Source organism: Callospermophilus lateralis, unplaced genomic scaffold (genome assembly GCF_048772815.1).
Source record: "Callospermophilus lateralis isolate mCalLat2 unplaced genomic scaffold, mCalLat2.hap1 Scaffold_45, whole genome shotgun sequence".
Taxonomy (NCBI): Eukaryota; Metazoa; Chordata; class Mammalia; order Rodentia; family Sciuridae; genus Callospermophilus; species Callospermophilus lateralis.
The window spans coordinates 585,819-604,245 of record NW_027514398.1 but is presented as its reverse complement, the minus strand read 5'-3'; the positions used below and the strand labels follow the sequence as shown (position 1 = coordinate 604,245).

General features: G+C 33.0%; 2 protein-coding genes and 2 pseudogenes across 2 annotated transcripts; 1 reads left to right on the top strand and 3 right to left on the bottom strand.

The window, feature by feature from the left end:
* Positions 1–376: 376 nt before the first annotated feature.
* Positions 377–2,894, bottom strand: LOC143386527 (RNA-binding protein 39 pseudogene; annotated as a pseudogene).
* A 2,013-nt stretch (positions 2,895–4,907) lies between these two features.
* Positions 4,908–10,237, top strand: LOC143388891 (sodium/potassium/calcium exchanger 5-like). Its single transcript, XM_076842338.1, has 4 exons — positions 4,908–4,911; positions 7,257–7,463; positions 9,344–9,445; positions 9,915–10,237. The coding sequence occupies exons 1-4, from the start codon at positions 4,908–4,910 to the stop codon at positions 10,235–10,237; spliced, it is 636 nt and encodes a 211-aa protein (XP_076698453.1).
* Positions 10,238–10,819: 582 nt separating this feature from the next.
* LOC143388772 (myelin expression factor 2-like) lies at positions 10,820–12,347 on the bottom strand. Its single transcript, XM_077108323.1, is given in 3 exon segments — positions 10,820–12,149; positions 12,188–12,318; positions 12,321–12,347. Coding segments are annotated over 3 exon segments (1,488 nt in total).
* A 1,815-nt stretch (positions 12,348–14,162) lies between these two features.
* LOC143640657 (nucleophosmin pseudogene) lies at positions 14,163–15,240 on the bottom strand (annotated as a pseudogene).
* Between the last annotated feature and the right edge of the window lie 3,187 nt (positions 15,241–18,427).

Below are 18,427 nucleotides of genomic sequence, written 5' to 3'. Positions count from 1 at the left end.
CCTTTACCTGGCTTGAATCCCCATACACTTAATGTGTATTCCAGAAACCTCTGATAAACCATGAGTAAAATATCAACATTAGTGAAATGTGAAATGTAACCTGGGTAAAAAGTTAGGCTTCTGAAACATTGAAAACATCATTACATACCTGTCTGCCTTTGTACAGAAAGCACACACTTGTTCCCCTAGAGCTATTCGTATAGATCCTTAATGTAATTTTCTACATGAAAATTTTAAAAGGCAGAATGAGAACAGCATTGTATACAGTGGGATTTGCTAGTTAGGGAGAATGAGCACACTGCATTCCTGTTAACATTTTCATTTTTCCAAGGTAACAGGAATTGTATACAAATGACAGTAGACCCTTGCCTCTTTATTTTTATCTAAATAAAAGATGACTCAAGATGAATTCTCAAGAAAAAAAAAGCTATGTAAATAAGGGACTATATATTCCTTCATCATGTACTTGGAACCAGTAGTTGTGTTGCTGTCATAGAATCAGGGAAGAGATTGTGGTAAGTTGGAAGAGGTACATAGGCTGCTGTTATCATTTTACCAGCAAACCACCTGCCATGCAATGCATTGACAGCAGCAATAGCTGCAGCAATTGAGGGGCACTTCACATACACATTGCCCTGAACAGAATTCTTGTCAATATAAATATGAATGACTCCACAATGTTTATTACATTCTTTAATCACATCATCCTTAATCTCTGTATCCCATCCAACTTGTTCTTCTGTTTGAGGGATAAACATGTTAGAGTTGGAAACACTGTGTTGCAAGTGGCTGAACAGAGGCAGCTGCAGCTAAAGCTGAAGCTTCAGTCTGTTGGGAAAGTCGTGTTTGCAAATCTGCCACAGCACCAAATGCCAAAGAGCCACTCATTTGTAAAGCCTGCTGGGCTGCTGGTAGAATCTGCAAACCTGTACCTTCAACAAGTCTTGCCATTAATTGGAGTGTGTATGATGCTTGCTTGAATATCCAAAAACAGAAACAGTAACATGAATTCACTACAGATCTGATTTTCTCTTAGTCAACAAATTCTAAGGGTCATTCTTTATAACAGTAGCTTCATTATATAAAAAAAATGCATCTGCTATTTTATTCAGGTGACAGTGGACAAGTTTATAAACTTCTTAACATCTTAACTTTCTCATCAATAAGAAGAAGATACTAATATTTGATCTGCAGACTGAGATCATATCTACAACATGATAAATGTCCAACATATGTCATTACAATTCTTATTAATAGTTAGTGAATGCTACTAATCTTAGGGATTATACTTTAGAGGTCAATATCTTCTTATTAATTCACATATATACCAGCTCTCTGTATCATTTCAGAAGTATCTAAATGTTTGCCAAATAGAAATTTCTTTCTCAATGGAGTTTAAAATTCTTTATTGAAAGTGTGACAGACATTTCTGGTAGCTCACATAGACTAGTAAATATTGCATTTGAAAACAATGAGATGATTTTTCAATGCAAAAAAAAAAGATTTGACTGAAACTAAAATTTGTTGCCTGAGAGATGGAATGAAAAAGAGACTGAAGGCAGGAGCTAATAGGAGGGTTAAAGGGAGTCAGTATATGCAAGATGGGAGGTGTCATGGGTTATTTTTGTCTAGTTCATAATTCTGCCAATTAAGCTCCAGCTTTGCTTCTTTAAAGAAGAAAGGTGTTATTTAAATCCCAATGCTGTTGTAAGTGCAGCCAACACATTGTGACTACGATTATCTGATTAGGAACACTGTCTTGCCCACATTTAAGATTTTAGCTAATGCCAAAGTATAGAACTCATTGGAAACAAGCAATGGGATCAATCCCTGGGATTCAGAAGTTCAAAAGGATTCTAGAGCAGCTTAGCACTGACATAGGTAGATGATCAGTGCTAGGATTGAAGGAGGGAATTAGAGAAGTATCAAGGGGAGAGCATTTGCAATAAATAAATAAATAGCAAGTAGTTTGTGGTAGTGGAACTAATCATAATGGCAGCTGCATACTCCATATTTGGGAAGTTTGCCCTAACAATATGTGTTCTCTGATTTATGATTTCAATAAATTCTGCATTTTTAAAAAAGACTTTCTATTACCAAGAGAGGGATGTATGTCTGCTTTCACCACTGATCCTAATTTTTTAAAATACTATTTTTTATTATGGCCATCTTTCCCTCAATTTCATTAATTGTTCATGCACATTAATGATGACCTTAATGCTGAAAAGGCATCTCAGTAAAATATTTCATGTCCTCTACAATCAGATGGAGAGACCTGAGGGACAAGTCCAACAAATAAAATGCAGTTACTTCCAAATAAGTTGCCAAAAAGTTTAAAAGAATTTTCATCTCACAGAATTGCAATATGTGCAATCATACAGAGCAGATGAAAGGCCATTATATTTTACCTGAGATAACAATGCTTGAAGTCCTTCAGAAAGTCAATATTATAAATGGGGACTTCTCTTTCGCCATTCTGGCATGCTTTCATTATTTCAATTATATCATCTTTTCAAAGGTCTTCAGTATTCAAAAGTATAAAATTATATGTTGTGTAATGCGGTTTCCTTTCCTTTTTTTCCCTACAGGTGTTCTCTTTTCAGTGTGCCTTGGTAATGATAGAGTACAAGTGGATACTTCAACTACGTGGTGATGCTTCAAAATATATAAATGCACTTCAGTTTGTGAAATAAAAAGAAGTCTCATGGTCACTGATTTCCTCTGAGAAAAAAAGATTATTTGACTTTGTCTTACTATAATTTCTTGAATGATGTCATCTAATAAATATAATATTATCCTCTTAGCTCTTTTTTATAATGTGGAACTAGACAAAATGAGTTTATGCTTTTAGTAGGAGAAGGAATATATTAAAAAATAAAAAGTTTTACCTCCATTGTAATAAAATTTGAAGGGAAAACATCAGATAAGTTAATTTTTTCTCATGTTTTTTTTTATTTCACATCTGTATTGCTAAGGTATCTCTTAATGTTCATGTTTCAAAACTCTTTATCTTCTCTTTTCTTAAATCCACAAAATGCCAAAATATCTCTTGTCTTTTAAAAAGAAAAACTTGTTGTCTAACTCTTGCTCTTCTTTTTTCTTTCTAGCCAAAGTTTAGAAAGTGCAGTCCACACTTTCTTAATCAATTCTTCATATTTCAGTTACTCTTTAATAAAATTCATAAGGAAATATTTCAAGTATATATTTATGGACTCACTAACCAAGTCTATACAATTTTAAAATATATTTCCTGTTGTTTCAAGGTTGTATTTAAGAACACAAATAAATAATTATTGATATTGTTGACGTTTTTGGTATAGCTATGCTTTATCCTCCTTGCTAGCAATAGTTAATCACTCATTAAACAATTTTGATACTCACCTGCCTTGTATTCTATTATACTTTTACTATATATGTGTAGGTTCACAGAAAACATTATATAAAGAACACCATGTAGCATGTACCTCCCTTCTCTGTTGGTATTTTTTTTTCATCTATATATGGTGCTATTCTTGTCTTTAGGGCTATTTTTAAATAAATAATTTTTAGAACTTATTATATGCCAAATGCTACTCCATGAACATCCTGTTTGATCATCCTTGCATAGTTTTACTGCCACCTGTGGGTTTACAACTCCCAAATGCCTTGTATTGACCTCTCCACTGACACCCATTCTGTATACAGAAAGAGATTAAGTAAAACGAGGAAGCTTCTGCACAGGAAAGGAAACAGTCAATAGAGGGAATCAAAAACCTGCATAATTGGAGAAAATATTTGTAAACAATTCATCTGATAAAGGGTTAATATCCAAAATACAGAGAAAACATAGGAGCAAGAAAACAACACAACTTGTAAAACAAGTTAAGATATTGATAGACAGTTCTCAAGAGAGGGCAAATAAATGGCCAATACATACACACAAAAAAAATACAAATTAAAACCACAATATATATTAGTTATGTCTGATAGAATACCTACTCTAGAGAAAGCAAAAGAAAACAGTTTTGGTGAGGATGTAGAGAAAAGGGAAAATTGCACGCTGTTAGTGACTATTTAAATTAGTACAGCCAATATAACAAGCAGTATGGATGTTCTTCAAAAAATTAAAATTAGAACTACAACATATCCAGCAATCCCTATTGGCTATATATCCCAAAGGAATGAAATAAGTATGTCTAAGAGACATCTGTACTCTAATTTTCATTGCAGCACTATTTAAAATATCCAAGGTAAAGAATCAGCCTTAGGATCCATTAATAGATGAATGGATAAAGAAATGGTACATACACACAATAGAATAATATTTAATCATTAAACTAAAGAGAATCCTGGTCTTTGTGAGAAGATACATAAACATGGAAGGCATGATGTTATTAAATTGAAACCATGCACAGAAAGACAAACACCATGATTTTACTTGTAAGTACGATCTAAAATTATTTCCCATTGAACTGCAGAATGGTGCTTACCTGAATCTGAGGTGGTTGTGGGAGGGTTGATGGAGAGATTTTGGTCAAAGGAGAAAAAATCTCAGTTAAGAGTGACAATTTTAAAAGTTCTGTTGTACTTCATGTTAGCTATAGTCAATAATCATATAGCTTAACTTGAAAAATTCTGGGACAGTGGATAATATGTGTTTTCACAACAAAAATAATAAATATGAGAGGTAATATATATGTTAATTAATAAGATTTTATTATTCCATAATGCATATATACTTCAAAACTTGTTGTACGTAATAAAGAAAGAAAGAAATGCAATTGTATCTGTCAATTAAAATAATAATAAAGAAAAAAATAGAAAAAAAAAGTTAATTGTAAAGTAGCTGGGTATAAGATCAACATCTTTATTGTGGTAGCTCTTACCTTAATTGAATGCTTGAATAGAACAAAATAGCAAACTCTCCCATGAGTAAGTAGGAAGGAGCTTCTCAACTGTTTATATATATATATATATACATACATATATATATATATATATATATATATATATATATCACAGACAAGGGCTTTTTCAATGATGGCCAGAATTTGTTATATCTACCAATGTAATTTGTCACATAATGAACAGAAACTGATGAGTATTAATAGGGAGATGAAACATATTTAATAATATTCAATTTCTATTAGTGAGTAGGAAATTATTTTAAAAAATCAGAAGTAGAAATCAATTAACCAATTAAAATTAGTTTCCATTTTTCAAAAGGACAACAAATCTGAAGCAAAACATCATCTTGATTTGGTGTGCTTGTATAAGAGCCCATACATAAATATCTGCTAGAAGGTGAGACAAGGCAAAAATATACTTAAAATAAGAAAATTTAGAAGAATTTGAGTAAAAAAGTAAAACTCAATACACTCTTTGAGAAAATGGTCGTTTATTGTCTTCATATGAATCCAAAGAATCTACAGGAAAAAAAAAACTTTTATAATTATTAAGACAGCTTGAAAAGTAGCTGGCTATAAGATCAACATACTAAATTTGACATTTTATCCGTCAATTAATGTTTAACATGCTAATTACCTTAAATTAGTAAATTCAGTTCTAATCCAATGAGAGTTATTTGGAAAACCTGTGTTGTTTTGTTGTTATTGTTGTTACATTGATAACTTTATTAAAAATTGAATAGAACATAATTTTAAAGGCTCCATATCCATCATCTTACTCCCCACTTCCATCTTCACTGAGAAATTCTGCAAATTTTTTTTCTGGCTCTGCTGTTTTTGGCTTCTATTATTAACCACATCTTTATTTCTAAATCTGGTATTTTGATCATTTTAGAATTAGCCTCAAGAGAATGATGTCTCCTATTGATCCATTGCCAAAGCTGTCACTTTTGTCAATTTTCTGATAGTCTTTTCCTGGATTGATTTTGATCCTCCAGTTACAAGTTGCTTATATATCCTTCAGAGGACTCATTATATGTCCGTATTTATTTCATCACATTTTTTTTGTACAAAACAGATTGTAATTTTAATTGATTAAAGGGCCTATTCTAACATTTAAAAAAATACAATGTGACTTCTTCCCCTTTTTACAAAAATTAGTTTCTAGTCTTCAAGGTACAAGAAATATACACCTCTAACTTAAGTTTTATAACAAGAAACTCAAAAGAACAAGTCCAGATTCTTTTATTACATTGAAATTATATCTAATAATACCTAATACCATATTGCTTGAAGCTTGGTAAACATTTTGAAGTTATTTTACTAGCGTTAGTTTTAATGCAGTTTGCCCCAATGTGTACATTATTTTGTAAATGCCATACAAATTTTAAACAATTCCAAAGTGAAATTCTCATTTTTATCCAATATATTGTTATCCTTACTCTCCACTAACTTAAAACAAACTAACAAAAAGAACACAGTTAAATGTTAAAAGTTACACTGTAGATTATTTACTAGCTCCTTCTCTCTCTCCCCCATCTCTCCCCCCATCTCTCTCTCTCTCTCTCTCTCTCTCTCTCTCTCTCTCTCTCTCTCTCTCTCTCAGCCCTTTCTAAGGTTCTTCCTAGGAATTGTGGTCAAGCCCAAATTTAATAAAATAAGTTACAAAATGGACCCAAAAACCAATTTAAAATAAGAATTAGAATATACAACTTAATAAGATTATGCTATAATTATTTTATACTCCCTTAGTAAGCATTATCATAAGGCAGGCCAGAAGCAAGATCAATATTAGGCAAATGAAATAGCAGGGATAGAAGCCAGGTTAATACCCCCAAAAATGTCCCTGAGGACAATCCTTAATATAGGCAATCAAGAGATGTCCAATTCCCCCTTCATAAACATTGTTTCTGACATATTTAGCAAATGCTCCAGGAAATTTTGATGAATTTAAGGCCTTAAATCAAGAAATGCTGAGTATCACATCTTACACTGTCTGCCCTCAACTTTCAATTAGTTTTTTTTTTTGCCAGCAATATCAGTAATGAGGTATTCAAATGTTTTAAATAGCCTTTTAGAAACTGATACAGCGGGTTGGGGATGTGGCTCAAGCCATAGCGCACTCGCCTGGCATGCGTGCGGGCCGGGTTCGATCCTCAGCACCACATACAAACAAAGATGTTGTGTACGCCGAGACTAAAAAATAAATATTAAAAATATTCTCTCTCTCTCTCTCCCTCTCTCTCTCTCACTTAAAAAAAAAAAGAAACTGATACAGCTAATTTATTTCAATAATGCTTTCTAAATGGGCATTTCCAATGTAACTGGCCTTTTGAGAAAACTCAAAATTGTTTAATTTTTCTACAACAGATCCACCAAGTGTTTTCAACATGCCTGAAGCAGACTTAAAAAGAATTTTGGGGGTATTATCCCTTCCTATTATTACATTACTTTTTCTAACAACACCAGACTGCAGAAAAAAGTTTTGGAAAAACTACTTTGTCATAACCTTTTTCATGTCTGCACTATGGATATCTGCATTTACATATATCCTGGTATGGATGGTCACAATAACTGGTATGTATCTTAAGCATAACAGCACAAGAAAATAATTTCATGTAAAAACAAATTACATAGGTTCACTTCAAGTAGTCTAGGAGGCACACTTCTTTTTCGGCAAGACTAATATTAGTGCTATTTACAGAGAGATTAAATATTAATACAACAACAAGATCATTCAGGTTTTGTGAGTTCCAGCTCATGTATCAACTATATCCTTACTACTATATAGCTTGGGGTATAGTCCAAGAAATTATCTTATAAATGAAACCAAAATCACAAGATATCTATTATGCTAATAATTAAATCACATTACAAGGAATTCACAATAAAATATATTGAACTCTATTCCATAATGAAAAATAGAATAAAGAGCTACTGTTTTGAGAAAATGATGAGTGCTATTTAACTAGATTATATTTCATTTTGCTTTTAAAAATAAAGTGATGGAAAAGAGGTATAAAATAAAGTTTCATTTTAGGTTTCTACTATTTCCATGATTAAGATTTAACTATTACTGCTCAGAAATAATCTGCTCTAGTTCCCAAATAAAGAACTGAATATAAACATAGACAAAATATTAGAAATTTCTCTTAAAAAAAAAAAAACAAGAAAAGTTAACCTGAATTGATTGATAGGAAAGGTAAACAAACTATTGCCTGTTTGCCAAAATCACCCAGCGTATTTTTATTAGTAAAATTTTACTGAAGGCATTCAGGCCCATTCTTTACATGTCATCTATAACTGCTTTTACACTACACTGGTGGAAATGAATAATTGCAACAGAAAACATATAGCCTGATAGTTTCAATAATTACTATCTGGCTCCTCCACCCCCAAAATTTGCTGACCCTGACCTTTTCCAAATTAATAGACGTCTTAAAATAGTATGTTAGGAAAAAGCAGAATATTTCTTTTTCATTTTTTAATGAAGAAAATGAAAAATCCAAATATCTTACATATTAAATCTATCCAAATTTTCAAAGTAAGAACATAATTGATAATAGAAAAACATGAAAAAAGCAAAACCAAGTAAGAGATCACAGAATAGCCCCTAAGATTATAAATAATAGTGTTATTAATGTACATATGAACTCAAGTAACAAAAATTAACAACCAATTCCAATACCAAGAAAATGAACATGCAAGAAATAGGCTACTTTATAAATTATTACAACTAGCATTATTGGGGGGGGGGGAATACAGAAAAAATATTCTAAACTGTGTTTTCAGTTAGTTACATGTCCCTTTCTTTTTTTTCATTTTAACTACCCTTTGGTTCTGTTACCAAGAACAAGCACATTCCTGAAAAAATGTTAAACTGACATCAAATATAATGAAATTATTAATGAGTTGGGACTATATGTTAGACTCAAAAACAAAAAAAAATTTGTTTTCTTCTAAGATTGTTGGACTTTCCCAAGGAAAACACCAAATTAAGGTATATGTTTAAAGTAGGACTTTTAAAATACATACATGTTTACTCATTTGTAGCTCAAATTGAGAGTTGGCTTAACTCACTATGTTAAGAAAATATTTTTTAAAAAAAGAAAATGATCAGTCTCATTAGCATATATTAAGTAAACAACAACCCCAATAACAGTGAACATCTACAACTTCTATAAAAATACCAAATGGGGAACGAACATTTCTCATTGGTAAAATTGCGGCTGCTAAATATCTTTACAAATGTCATTAAAAATCGGTACTACCTGGGTTACCCAAATTACCAACTCAATTCAAAGATTTTGCTAGCTAAAAACTAAGTAAATACACATTGATTCAGAAATCTAAACATGCCTATTTTGTTTTTGAACAAAGAGGAAATATCTGAAATATCTAAGAGAGTGGTTAGCTCATCTGTAAGATTTATAACTTATAATTATGGTGTCTTACAGGGGAAACACTAGAAATTCCAGACACAGTAATGGGCCTTACTCTATTAGCAGCAGGAACAAGCATACCAGATACAGTTGCAAGTGTGCTGGTTGCAAGAAAAGGTAAGACCTGGAAGCTGCAGTGCCCTTTCTTTAAGCTTAGCTAAATACACTTGAGTCAAGGTAATGTGAAAAATATTTATTTCTTCAGTAACATACTTTTGAAGAAAAAAAAATTGACTCAAGGGACAAGTTTATTATATCATAGCAAATTAATTTCATTCAATCTAATTCCCCATATGATTTAACTGAATTGTGCATTAAATGGTAATTAACTAAATTAAAATGAAAAGCAATGAGTAAGCTACATCTTATTGAAAATGGTTTAATAAATAAAGATAATCATTATTAAATAAATGTTAAACTTAAATACTAACCCAAGAAAAATTTAAAAATACAAATTCAATAAGACTTGCTCTAACAATTTTCCCAAACTACCAACAACAAAAAAGTACCCAGTGTTTTTTCTTATGAAGATTAGTCATAAAACAGTATTATATGCACATTTTAACAACATGCTTTTCTTTTGCAGGTAAAGGAGACATGGCTATGTCTAACATTGTAGGATCCAATGTGTTTGATATGCTATGCCAAGGTGTTCCCTGGCTTATTAAAACTGCTTTTATAAATGAATCAGCTCCTGTAGAAGTAAACAGCAAAGGACTCACTTACATAACCATTTCTCTTAACATTTCCATTATTTTTCTTTTTTTAGAAGTTCACTTTAATGGTTGGAAATTAGACAGAAGGTTGGGAGCTGTCTGCCTGTTATTATACATTGGACTTGCTTCGTTATCAGTTCTATATGAACTTGGAATAATTGGAAATAATAAAATAAGGGGCTGTGGAGATTGATTTTTCTTAATAGTGTTAATGTGGAAAATGTGAATGGTGGGGGTGGTAGAGAAGGAAAAACCCATTTCTTCATTTAAGTCAAATAAAAACATCCTAAACTTCAGAATCTAAAACTTACTTAATAGTAATTCTTTATCACCACAGAAAAGCAATTTAAAACCAACCAAAATCACATCCTAATTTGTCTGAGCCCTTTCTTTTCATGAACAATTACATATTATAAAACACAAGTTATGAAAAAAACCATTTATCATTTACCTTACAATAAGTTGATAAAGGCTGGGGAAACTAGAACAAACACTACTATGTCATACTGAAAACAAGAAGAAAATGGCTTATTTCATTAAAAACAGTATAACCATTCATTTAAACTGAATGACCAGACTTGCTGTCTTTAGGAAACCCAAACTTGAGATTAACAAAAATCACAGTATATTTTTAACATTATACTGTTAAAAGCTGGTGGGAATTTTAAAAGTTCATTTTTACAGCTTTTGTAAGCATACAGTATTACTAAAAAAATGACTTTTACTAGTAGATTCAGCAAAACAGATGAAGGAATGTTCCAACCGTGGTTTGAAATTATGCATTACGATCCAAGCGAACATCAATTTCTCGATCCATATCGATGCTCCTTTCCAGTATAGCTCCTATACCTGGTCCCATTCTATCAAAGCTGGAACTCATGCGGTCTAGTCCCATCCCCATTCCTCCAGTCACACTGTTCATGCCACCCATTCCACCACTTATTCCAGATCCTACTGGACCCATGTTAGAAGCTCCTATTCTTCCTGCAAACCCTCCAATCATTGCACTGCCAAGTCTACCAAAGGAATCTCCAAAGCCTCGATTTATTCCAATATCACCACGTCCAAAATCTCGCTCCATGCTACTAGTCATCGCCCCACGGTATAGCTCTCCCATTCGGCCAACTCCACCAAATCCTCCCATGCTATTCATTGCTTCCAGACCACCAAACCCAATTCCACTTGGACCTAAATTTCCCATTACACCACCTATGTTCAATTGGCTAGCACTAATAGGCTGTCCACCTGGACCAAGTCCCATTCCAATGCCTCCAAGACCACGTGGTAATTGTGGTGTTTTACTACCATGTGAACGGTAGTCTTCATGAGGGACAGACTTGTCATCCATTTTCACATGCATAGGTCTATCAAATAAAAACTGCCCATTGAACATAGAAATTGCTTGAACTTCTTCAATTGCTTGCTCAAAAGTGACAGTGCCCATTCCTCTGCTCTTTCCATCTTTGTCTTCTTTAATATCTGCCCGCTTTGCAGTTCCAGCTATGCTGAACACTTCCTTTAGCTTCTTCCAACCAACTTTGAAGTCAAGATTAGCAACAAAAATTGTAGAACCAAGTCTACCAGCCTGCAAATTACTGATAACCTCAGGAGGAATATTTGGATTATTGAGAATGGAAGGTGGTAAATTCATCAACCCCGATCCCATATCAGGGACATGTCCTCCTGGAAATGATCCTCCTGTTCGTTGCAATGCCCTACGAGCATTTTCTCCGTCAGGATCCTCTTTAATATTAAGGGGTCTTCCACTAAGATCATATTTGTTCATAGTTTCTAGTGCTTTCTTTACAAATTCTTCATCTTTGAATTCAACAACACCACAACCCCTTGATTTTCCTTCCGCATCCTTAAAGAGCTCCACGTATGTAACCTCACCAACTTTTTCTCTCATTAGATCTTTAATAGCTTGGCATTTCATATCATACGGGATGTTGCTAATGAAAACTCTGTTACGATTTGGACCCTTCTTTTCTCCAGTGCCCAAATGCTTGTCTTTTGAATAAGGATGAAATCTATTGGCCTTCTTATTTCCTGAAGATTTTTCTTTTAAGTCAGATTTTTCTTCTTTCACTGATTCATCATTCTCCCTCAGTGGTAAAGCACCTCTGGGTTCAATCCCCCAGTAATTTTAACGCCATTGGAGCTACTGCTGTGCTGCGGAGGCTGCTTCTCTGGCTCCGGGGGGAGCGATTCTCCCCGCGATTCACCCTGAGACTCTGCGGGCAGCTGCTGAGGGCTGTCGTCGCCAGCGGCCCGACCACCTCGGGCTTGTCAGCGTCTGCCATCCCGCCGCTGCTGGCTCCGCCTGGGCCGCCTGCACTGAGGGGCTCCGAGCGCGACAATGGCGGCGGCCGGGGAAGCGGTAACGGATCCCCTATTTCATCACATTTTGAATAAAATTTCTGCTCAATTTGGCATCTTCTGCTCATTCCTCCTAGTGACTATATTCTTTCTTTTTTTCTGACAAAATCTTGATTTTACTCCAAATTTGGACATCTTATATCTGTACTTGCTCCAAATTTCATTTAATAGAATCAGGAAAGTTTTGGAAGAACATTAAATAGGGTCTGTCAGAATTACGTAAAAAACAATTTTATACAAAATTGTGATGTAGTTCAAAACCTACTCATGTCTAAAAATATTACTAACAAAAAGTTGGAAAATTTTCCTCAGATATAAAATATTGGTACCTTTGTTTAAAAAACAAATTAATCTAAAGTGAGATTGTTCATAATCTTCAGAAGAATTTCTTTGAAATCAGAAACACAATGCAAATACCTGCTTACAACTGTGAAACACGTAATATTTTCAATGCACATCTTCTATCATTCAGTAATTTTACCAAAATCCTTCAATACAAAAATATAGGTACATGTAAATATTCATGCCAATTTATTTGTAAAATGTAAATTCAGCTAGGCATAGTGATGCATGCCTGCAATCCCAACAACTCAGAAGCCTGAGGCAGGAGGATTACACGTTCAAGGACAGTCTCAGCAACTTAGAACTTGTCTAAAAATTTAAAAAAATAAAATTAAAAGAAATGGGGATATAGCTCACTGGTTTGGTGACTCTGGTTGTTTCCACATAGGAGCCTAATTGCACTGTGACTTTTGTATATAAAATTGTGTTTTTATATAGAATGTAAACAAGATTGTATACAGAGGGTGCAATGATGAAATGCATGGCTTCACAGTGAAATCAAAATATTTTTCTTATATTAGGAAATAAACTGTAGTGTGAATGTCTTTTTTATATAAAAGAGTGCAATAAAAAGATACAACAATGTATACAATTCATAATACAATGCATAATATCCCATAAAATATTATGCTCCATATCTCTAAATAAGAAACATGGATCCGAAGGCAAATTAAAAGATTCATTTTCTCTTAAAATTAACACAATATGTTACTAAATTGTCTCATTTCTAATAAGATTTTAGTCTATCATTTTCCAATGAAACAGGATGAAAAATACTTATGACTCATAATCAAATGATAAAGAACATAAAATAAAGACAATAATGAAGAAATTAATATAAGCTGTACACAGAATGATGAGATTTGATCATTAAATATCTAAATTTCTTACTTGGAGAAAAAATACCAGATTTTGGTTACACAGTTTTATGTTCAAAGCCTTGAAATTTGGTATTTTTTTTTTTTTGCTATATCTAAGTGATGAAGATACAATAATCAGAGTGAGACTTGTGTGTATATATAAATTAAAAATATCTAAGTATATTATGGCTAACATAATTGTAAAATGATCTCATTTGTCTTTAAATCAGTGGCTAACATAATTTTAAAATGATCTCACTTTTCTTTCAATCAGTGGCATTCAGGAAATGAAAATATAATAAAATTTATTTGTGAATAAGCATGCATGTGCATTTCTAGTGATTAAGTTTATGCTTGGATTTCTCTTGGCCACTTGTCCCCAGATGTTTGGTCAAATATTATTCGGATGATGCACATGAAGGTGATTTTTTTTTTGATTCATTCAAATATTTATTGAGCAGCTAAGGAGATACAAAGGTGATTAAAACATGGTCCAAGAGATGATGAGGCATATGCACAAGAGAGCAGTATATAAGGTTCAACTGAATTCACAGCAGTCAAAAGTGCTTTAGGAAATCAAGAGAGATTGCTTCCAGCCTGCAAGTGGGTGTGGGTGGCAAATCAGGAAAGGGGATTGAGATTAAAATAGAAGACTTCAGCCTGGATTGTTGATGATACTCAGTATGGACTATATTTGTCTCTCCTTTTCCTTTCTCCCCATCTTTGGGCTTAATTTACCAGTAGTGCCCAGGGCTGTTCAATGTGCTTTTTCTATACTTGCTTGCATTTTTGCTTTTATGTCTTCTACAGAACTAGGTCCTTTTGGTGTTTTTGGAGTTTTTTCCTGTTTTTTGAAGGATTCTTGACCTTTTGATCTTGGTGTTGTTGGTTTTGAGTCTTTTCCATTCTGGTTCGATTTTTGTGCATTTTTGGCTGGAGTATCTCGTATAGATTTCTTCACTGGAGCTTTTTCTTCAGTTTCCTCATCATCAAAATCATCATCATCATCATCTTCATCTTCATCATCATCATCTTCATCATCATCGACATCTTCATCAGCAGCAAGTTTTACTTTTTTCTGGGGAACTTTGCTACCACCTCCAGGGGCAGATCGCTTTCCAGATACACTTAAGAGTTTCACATCCTCTTCCTCTTCATCTTCTGACTCTGCATCTTCCTCCACAGCTACTAAGTGCTGGCCACTAATATGCACAGGCCCTGAACTGCACTTCAACCTTAAGACCACAGGTGGTGTGATTTCAAAGCCCCCAAGGGAAACAGTTGGCTGTACTGACATTTTCAATGTTGCCAGTGTTAATTTAATTGGACTGCCTTCATAATTCATTGCCTCTGCTTCAACAATGTGCAATTCATCCTTTGCACCAGCCCCTAAACTGACCGTTCTTAATGATAACTGGTGCTCATTTTCATCATTATCCACCTTAAAGTGATAATCTTTGTCAGCTTTTAGCTCACAACCGAAAAGGTAGTTCTGGGGCCTCAGGGGGCTCATGTCCATATCCATCGAATCTTCCATGGGGTGGTAGCACGCACTTAGGTGGGAGAGAAGGCGGACGGAAAATGGGTGGCTGCTCTAAAGAGACGTGCAGGACGGAATCACGCCAGGCTGAAGGTGATTTTTAATGAGACTGATTTGAATCAGTAGAGTGTGAAAGCAGATTACCATTTTTACTGTGGTAGCTCTTACCCAATTTGAATGTTTGAATAGAACAAAATATTATGATTAACTGAGTAAGTAATAAGGAGCTCCTCACACCTGATTACCTGAACAGAAACATCTTTTTCTGCTTTGTTTCTGCCGTTGGACAAAAACTGAAACATCAGTTATTCTTTGATCTTGAATTGTCTGATGTTTAGACTGTAACTTATCTTCCCTCTTCCTCTTCTATATCCCCAGCTTGCCTACTGCAGATCCTACAACTCCTCAGCCTTTATAATTGCATAAGCCAATTTCTTAACATAAGTCATATTTATGACTGTACAAGAATGAATGTGTGGTGTGTGGATACAATGTTTTTTTTTCTATTTCTGTAAATAATCCTGACTATCTCACTATGGAAATCAGATACCAGTAAATTTACCATATAATTTATTCAATCAGAATGAGATTTTGAAAAAGTTTTAAGTCTCCTAAAAATTTCCAAATGAGAAAAGGAATATGCAGACTTCAATCATCATGTGAATTATTCATGGCCCATATCACACTTCCCCTAAAACCTTTTTAAACTGAAATACAATGAGAAGGTAGGGAAGTACTATGTGATGGAAAAAACAGTAAGAGCTGTTTGTAAAATCGGTATACAGATTCTTCACCATGGTTCCAGATCTATTTGCCTACATAAATTAGCCTGAAAACAGCATCTAAGACGTTAGGAGGAAATTATGAGTATGTGATTTTTCTAGAACCATTAGGGACAGGTTTTGCAAAAAAAAAATATATATTAGAGTAAAAAACCCTTTCCATGAAATCTATGGACACACTTTCATTGCCTTTTACAGTCACCTGTTCAAAACTTTTATTGAACATTTATTGTATGACATTACATCTTCTAAATTTTGTAGATAAACTGGCAAGAATCAAGGACTACTATGTTTTTATGTAACCTGTTTCATAAAGGAAAATTACAAGTAATGAAAAAACATATTTTCCAAGAGCATCTCCCTCCCCTGAAAAAAGGCAGCAATCAAAATTAATTTAAAAAGAGCATCATGATGCCACAGAGAGTGAGGAATTTAGAGCATGTACATCAACAGCAACAACAACAACAACAACAAAAAAAAAAACACCTAACTCAGTGATCTTTAGCCAAGGTGAAAACTCACATGAAGAAGAAAACAATGCACTGTGATTCAATGAAGTGTTGATGGCTATCTTAGGTTGGGTACCTAGATGCAGTTTTCTTTTGTTATTGTTGTTGTTTTGTGCATTAATAAATTTTGAGAAAATGTTCTGCAAGAAAAATTAAGTAATAACCTTTAAAGAAGACGGTGAAATAGAATAGGGAAAAAGAAAACTGAGAAAGGGTGTAGTCTCTGGAGCATGAGCGGTTTGACACAATTTCACATTGTCATGAAGTATTGGGGTGATCATGTATGCCCAGTTTCAGTTAACCATTGGCTTGCAGTTATATACACCTGGAGAAGCTAACTTGTCAGCCAAAATTGTTCCTATTACCTGAGGTAAATTCTAGAATAAAAACATTCATAAAACAAGGTTATGTTTTTATATGTTGATGAAAATGGAGATATCAGTCCTCAGAAAATCAACCTTTTATTTCCCACAAGAATAGTAGTTCCGTGTTCATAAATTGAACATTTGAGGTGACTATACCGAACTTAATCTCCAAAAATAACAAGTATATTATTTAGTTATTTATTTCTGATCATTCAAAATTGATAGTTTTAACATATCAATACATTATTTAATCAGATAATGAATTAAATAATTTTGAGTAAATACCACAAATATTTAGAAACTTTTTTGTATTTTCAAAATATTTCTGCACTTGCATAATGTAGATAGCTCTACAAATATATTTTTCTCTTTATATTATAAAACATGCAAGGACCTGGCAAATGTAAAAAAAAATAAGTTTAATTTAATTAGAATATGTGAACAAAAATTCAATTGTAAAATTGTGACTCTACCTAAATCAACATAGGATACCTGGAAAAAATATTCAGCATGCAGTAAAGAGTCAGAGGTGACAACAGGTGCAAGAAAAAATTATTTAGTTTTCATATGATGGTGGGAATACCCAGAAGAATCCAATATATTCTGAATGAGAGTATAGAGATGGATCTGTGAGCTATTTCAGTATTATATTCCCAGTAGGATGACTTGGAGAAATCATAAAGAAATGAGAATAGCCTCTTGCATTCTCACATCAGTTTCACTATCAGGTCTACAATTTAAAGGAGATAAATACTGAAGTTAGTTGGAAGACACAGATTTCTTGGTTTAATAAAGCATTTAGATAAAATGGAAATAAGTGAAGAGAGGAAAAATTTTTATTCTGTTAACCCCTGTATGTTTCATTGACATAAGTGATACTTGACTACTTATTAGCTATAGCAAATTCTCCATCTAGAGTAGCTCTTTCTTCTCAAAATATGATAATCAACTCTGTATTGTCTTCAAAGAATAAAACCATTCAACATTTCTTTACTCTAGTTACTCCATACTTCCATTTGTTCCCTCTACAGTCAGTAATCTTTGTATTATTTTTTACCCTTCCCCTCAAAACACTATCATCTCTGTTGTAATCAGGATATAATATTAAAATCTACCTGTAAAAATTAACTTAATTTGCCAAATACAGTGGATGTTTTCATTTCATACTGTTGTCCATAGTATAAATATTAATTTTATTTTTTGTTTTGTTTTGTTTTGTTTATCATTATTCATTTACTTTTTTGACAGAAAAAATTAGTCATGTTTCATTGTATCTTAGTAGTAAAAGAAGAATTACCATATGCTACAGTCTACTATATGTCAACCTGAATATACATTAGTTTGTAGATGCAGTATATTTGGGGTTGTTTAAAATAGTTTGTTTTTTTTTTTTTTTAAACTAGAATTAAACATGAAAAAAAATTTAAAGTGGTTTAAAGTCATTAAAATATAAACATTTGAATAATACTAAAAATGAGAAAAATACAGTTACCATTATTATTATTTTTATTATTATTATTTTTTACTAAGTAAAGACAGTTACCATTATTATTATTATTATTATTATTTTTTACTAAGTATAAGTACTTGATAAGCAACTTGGGTA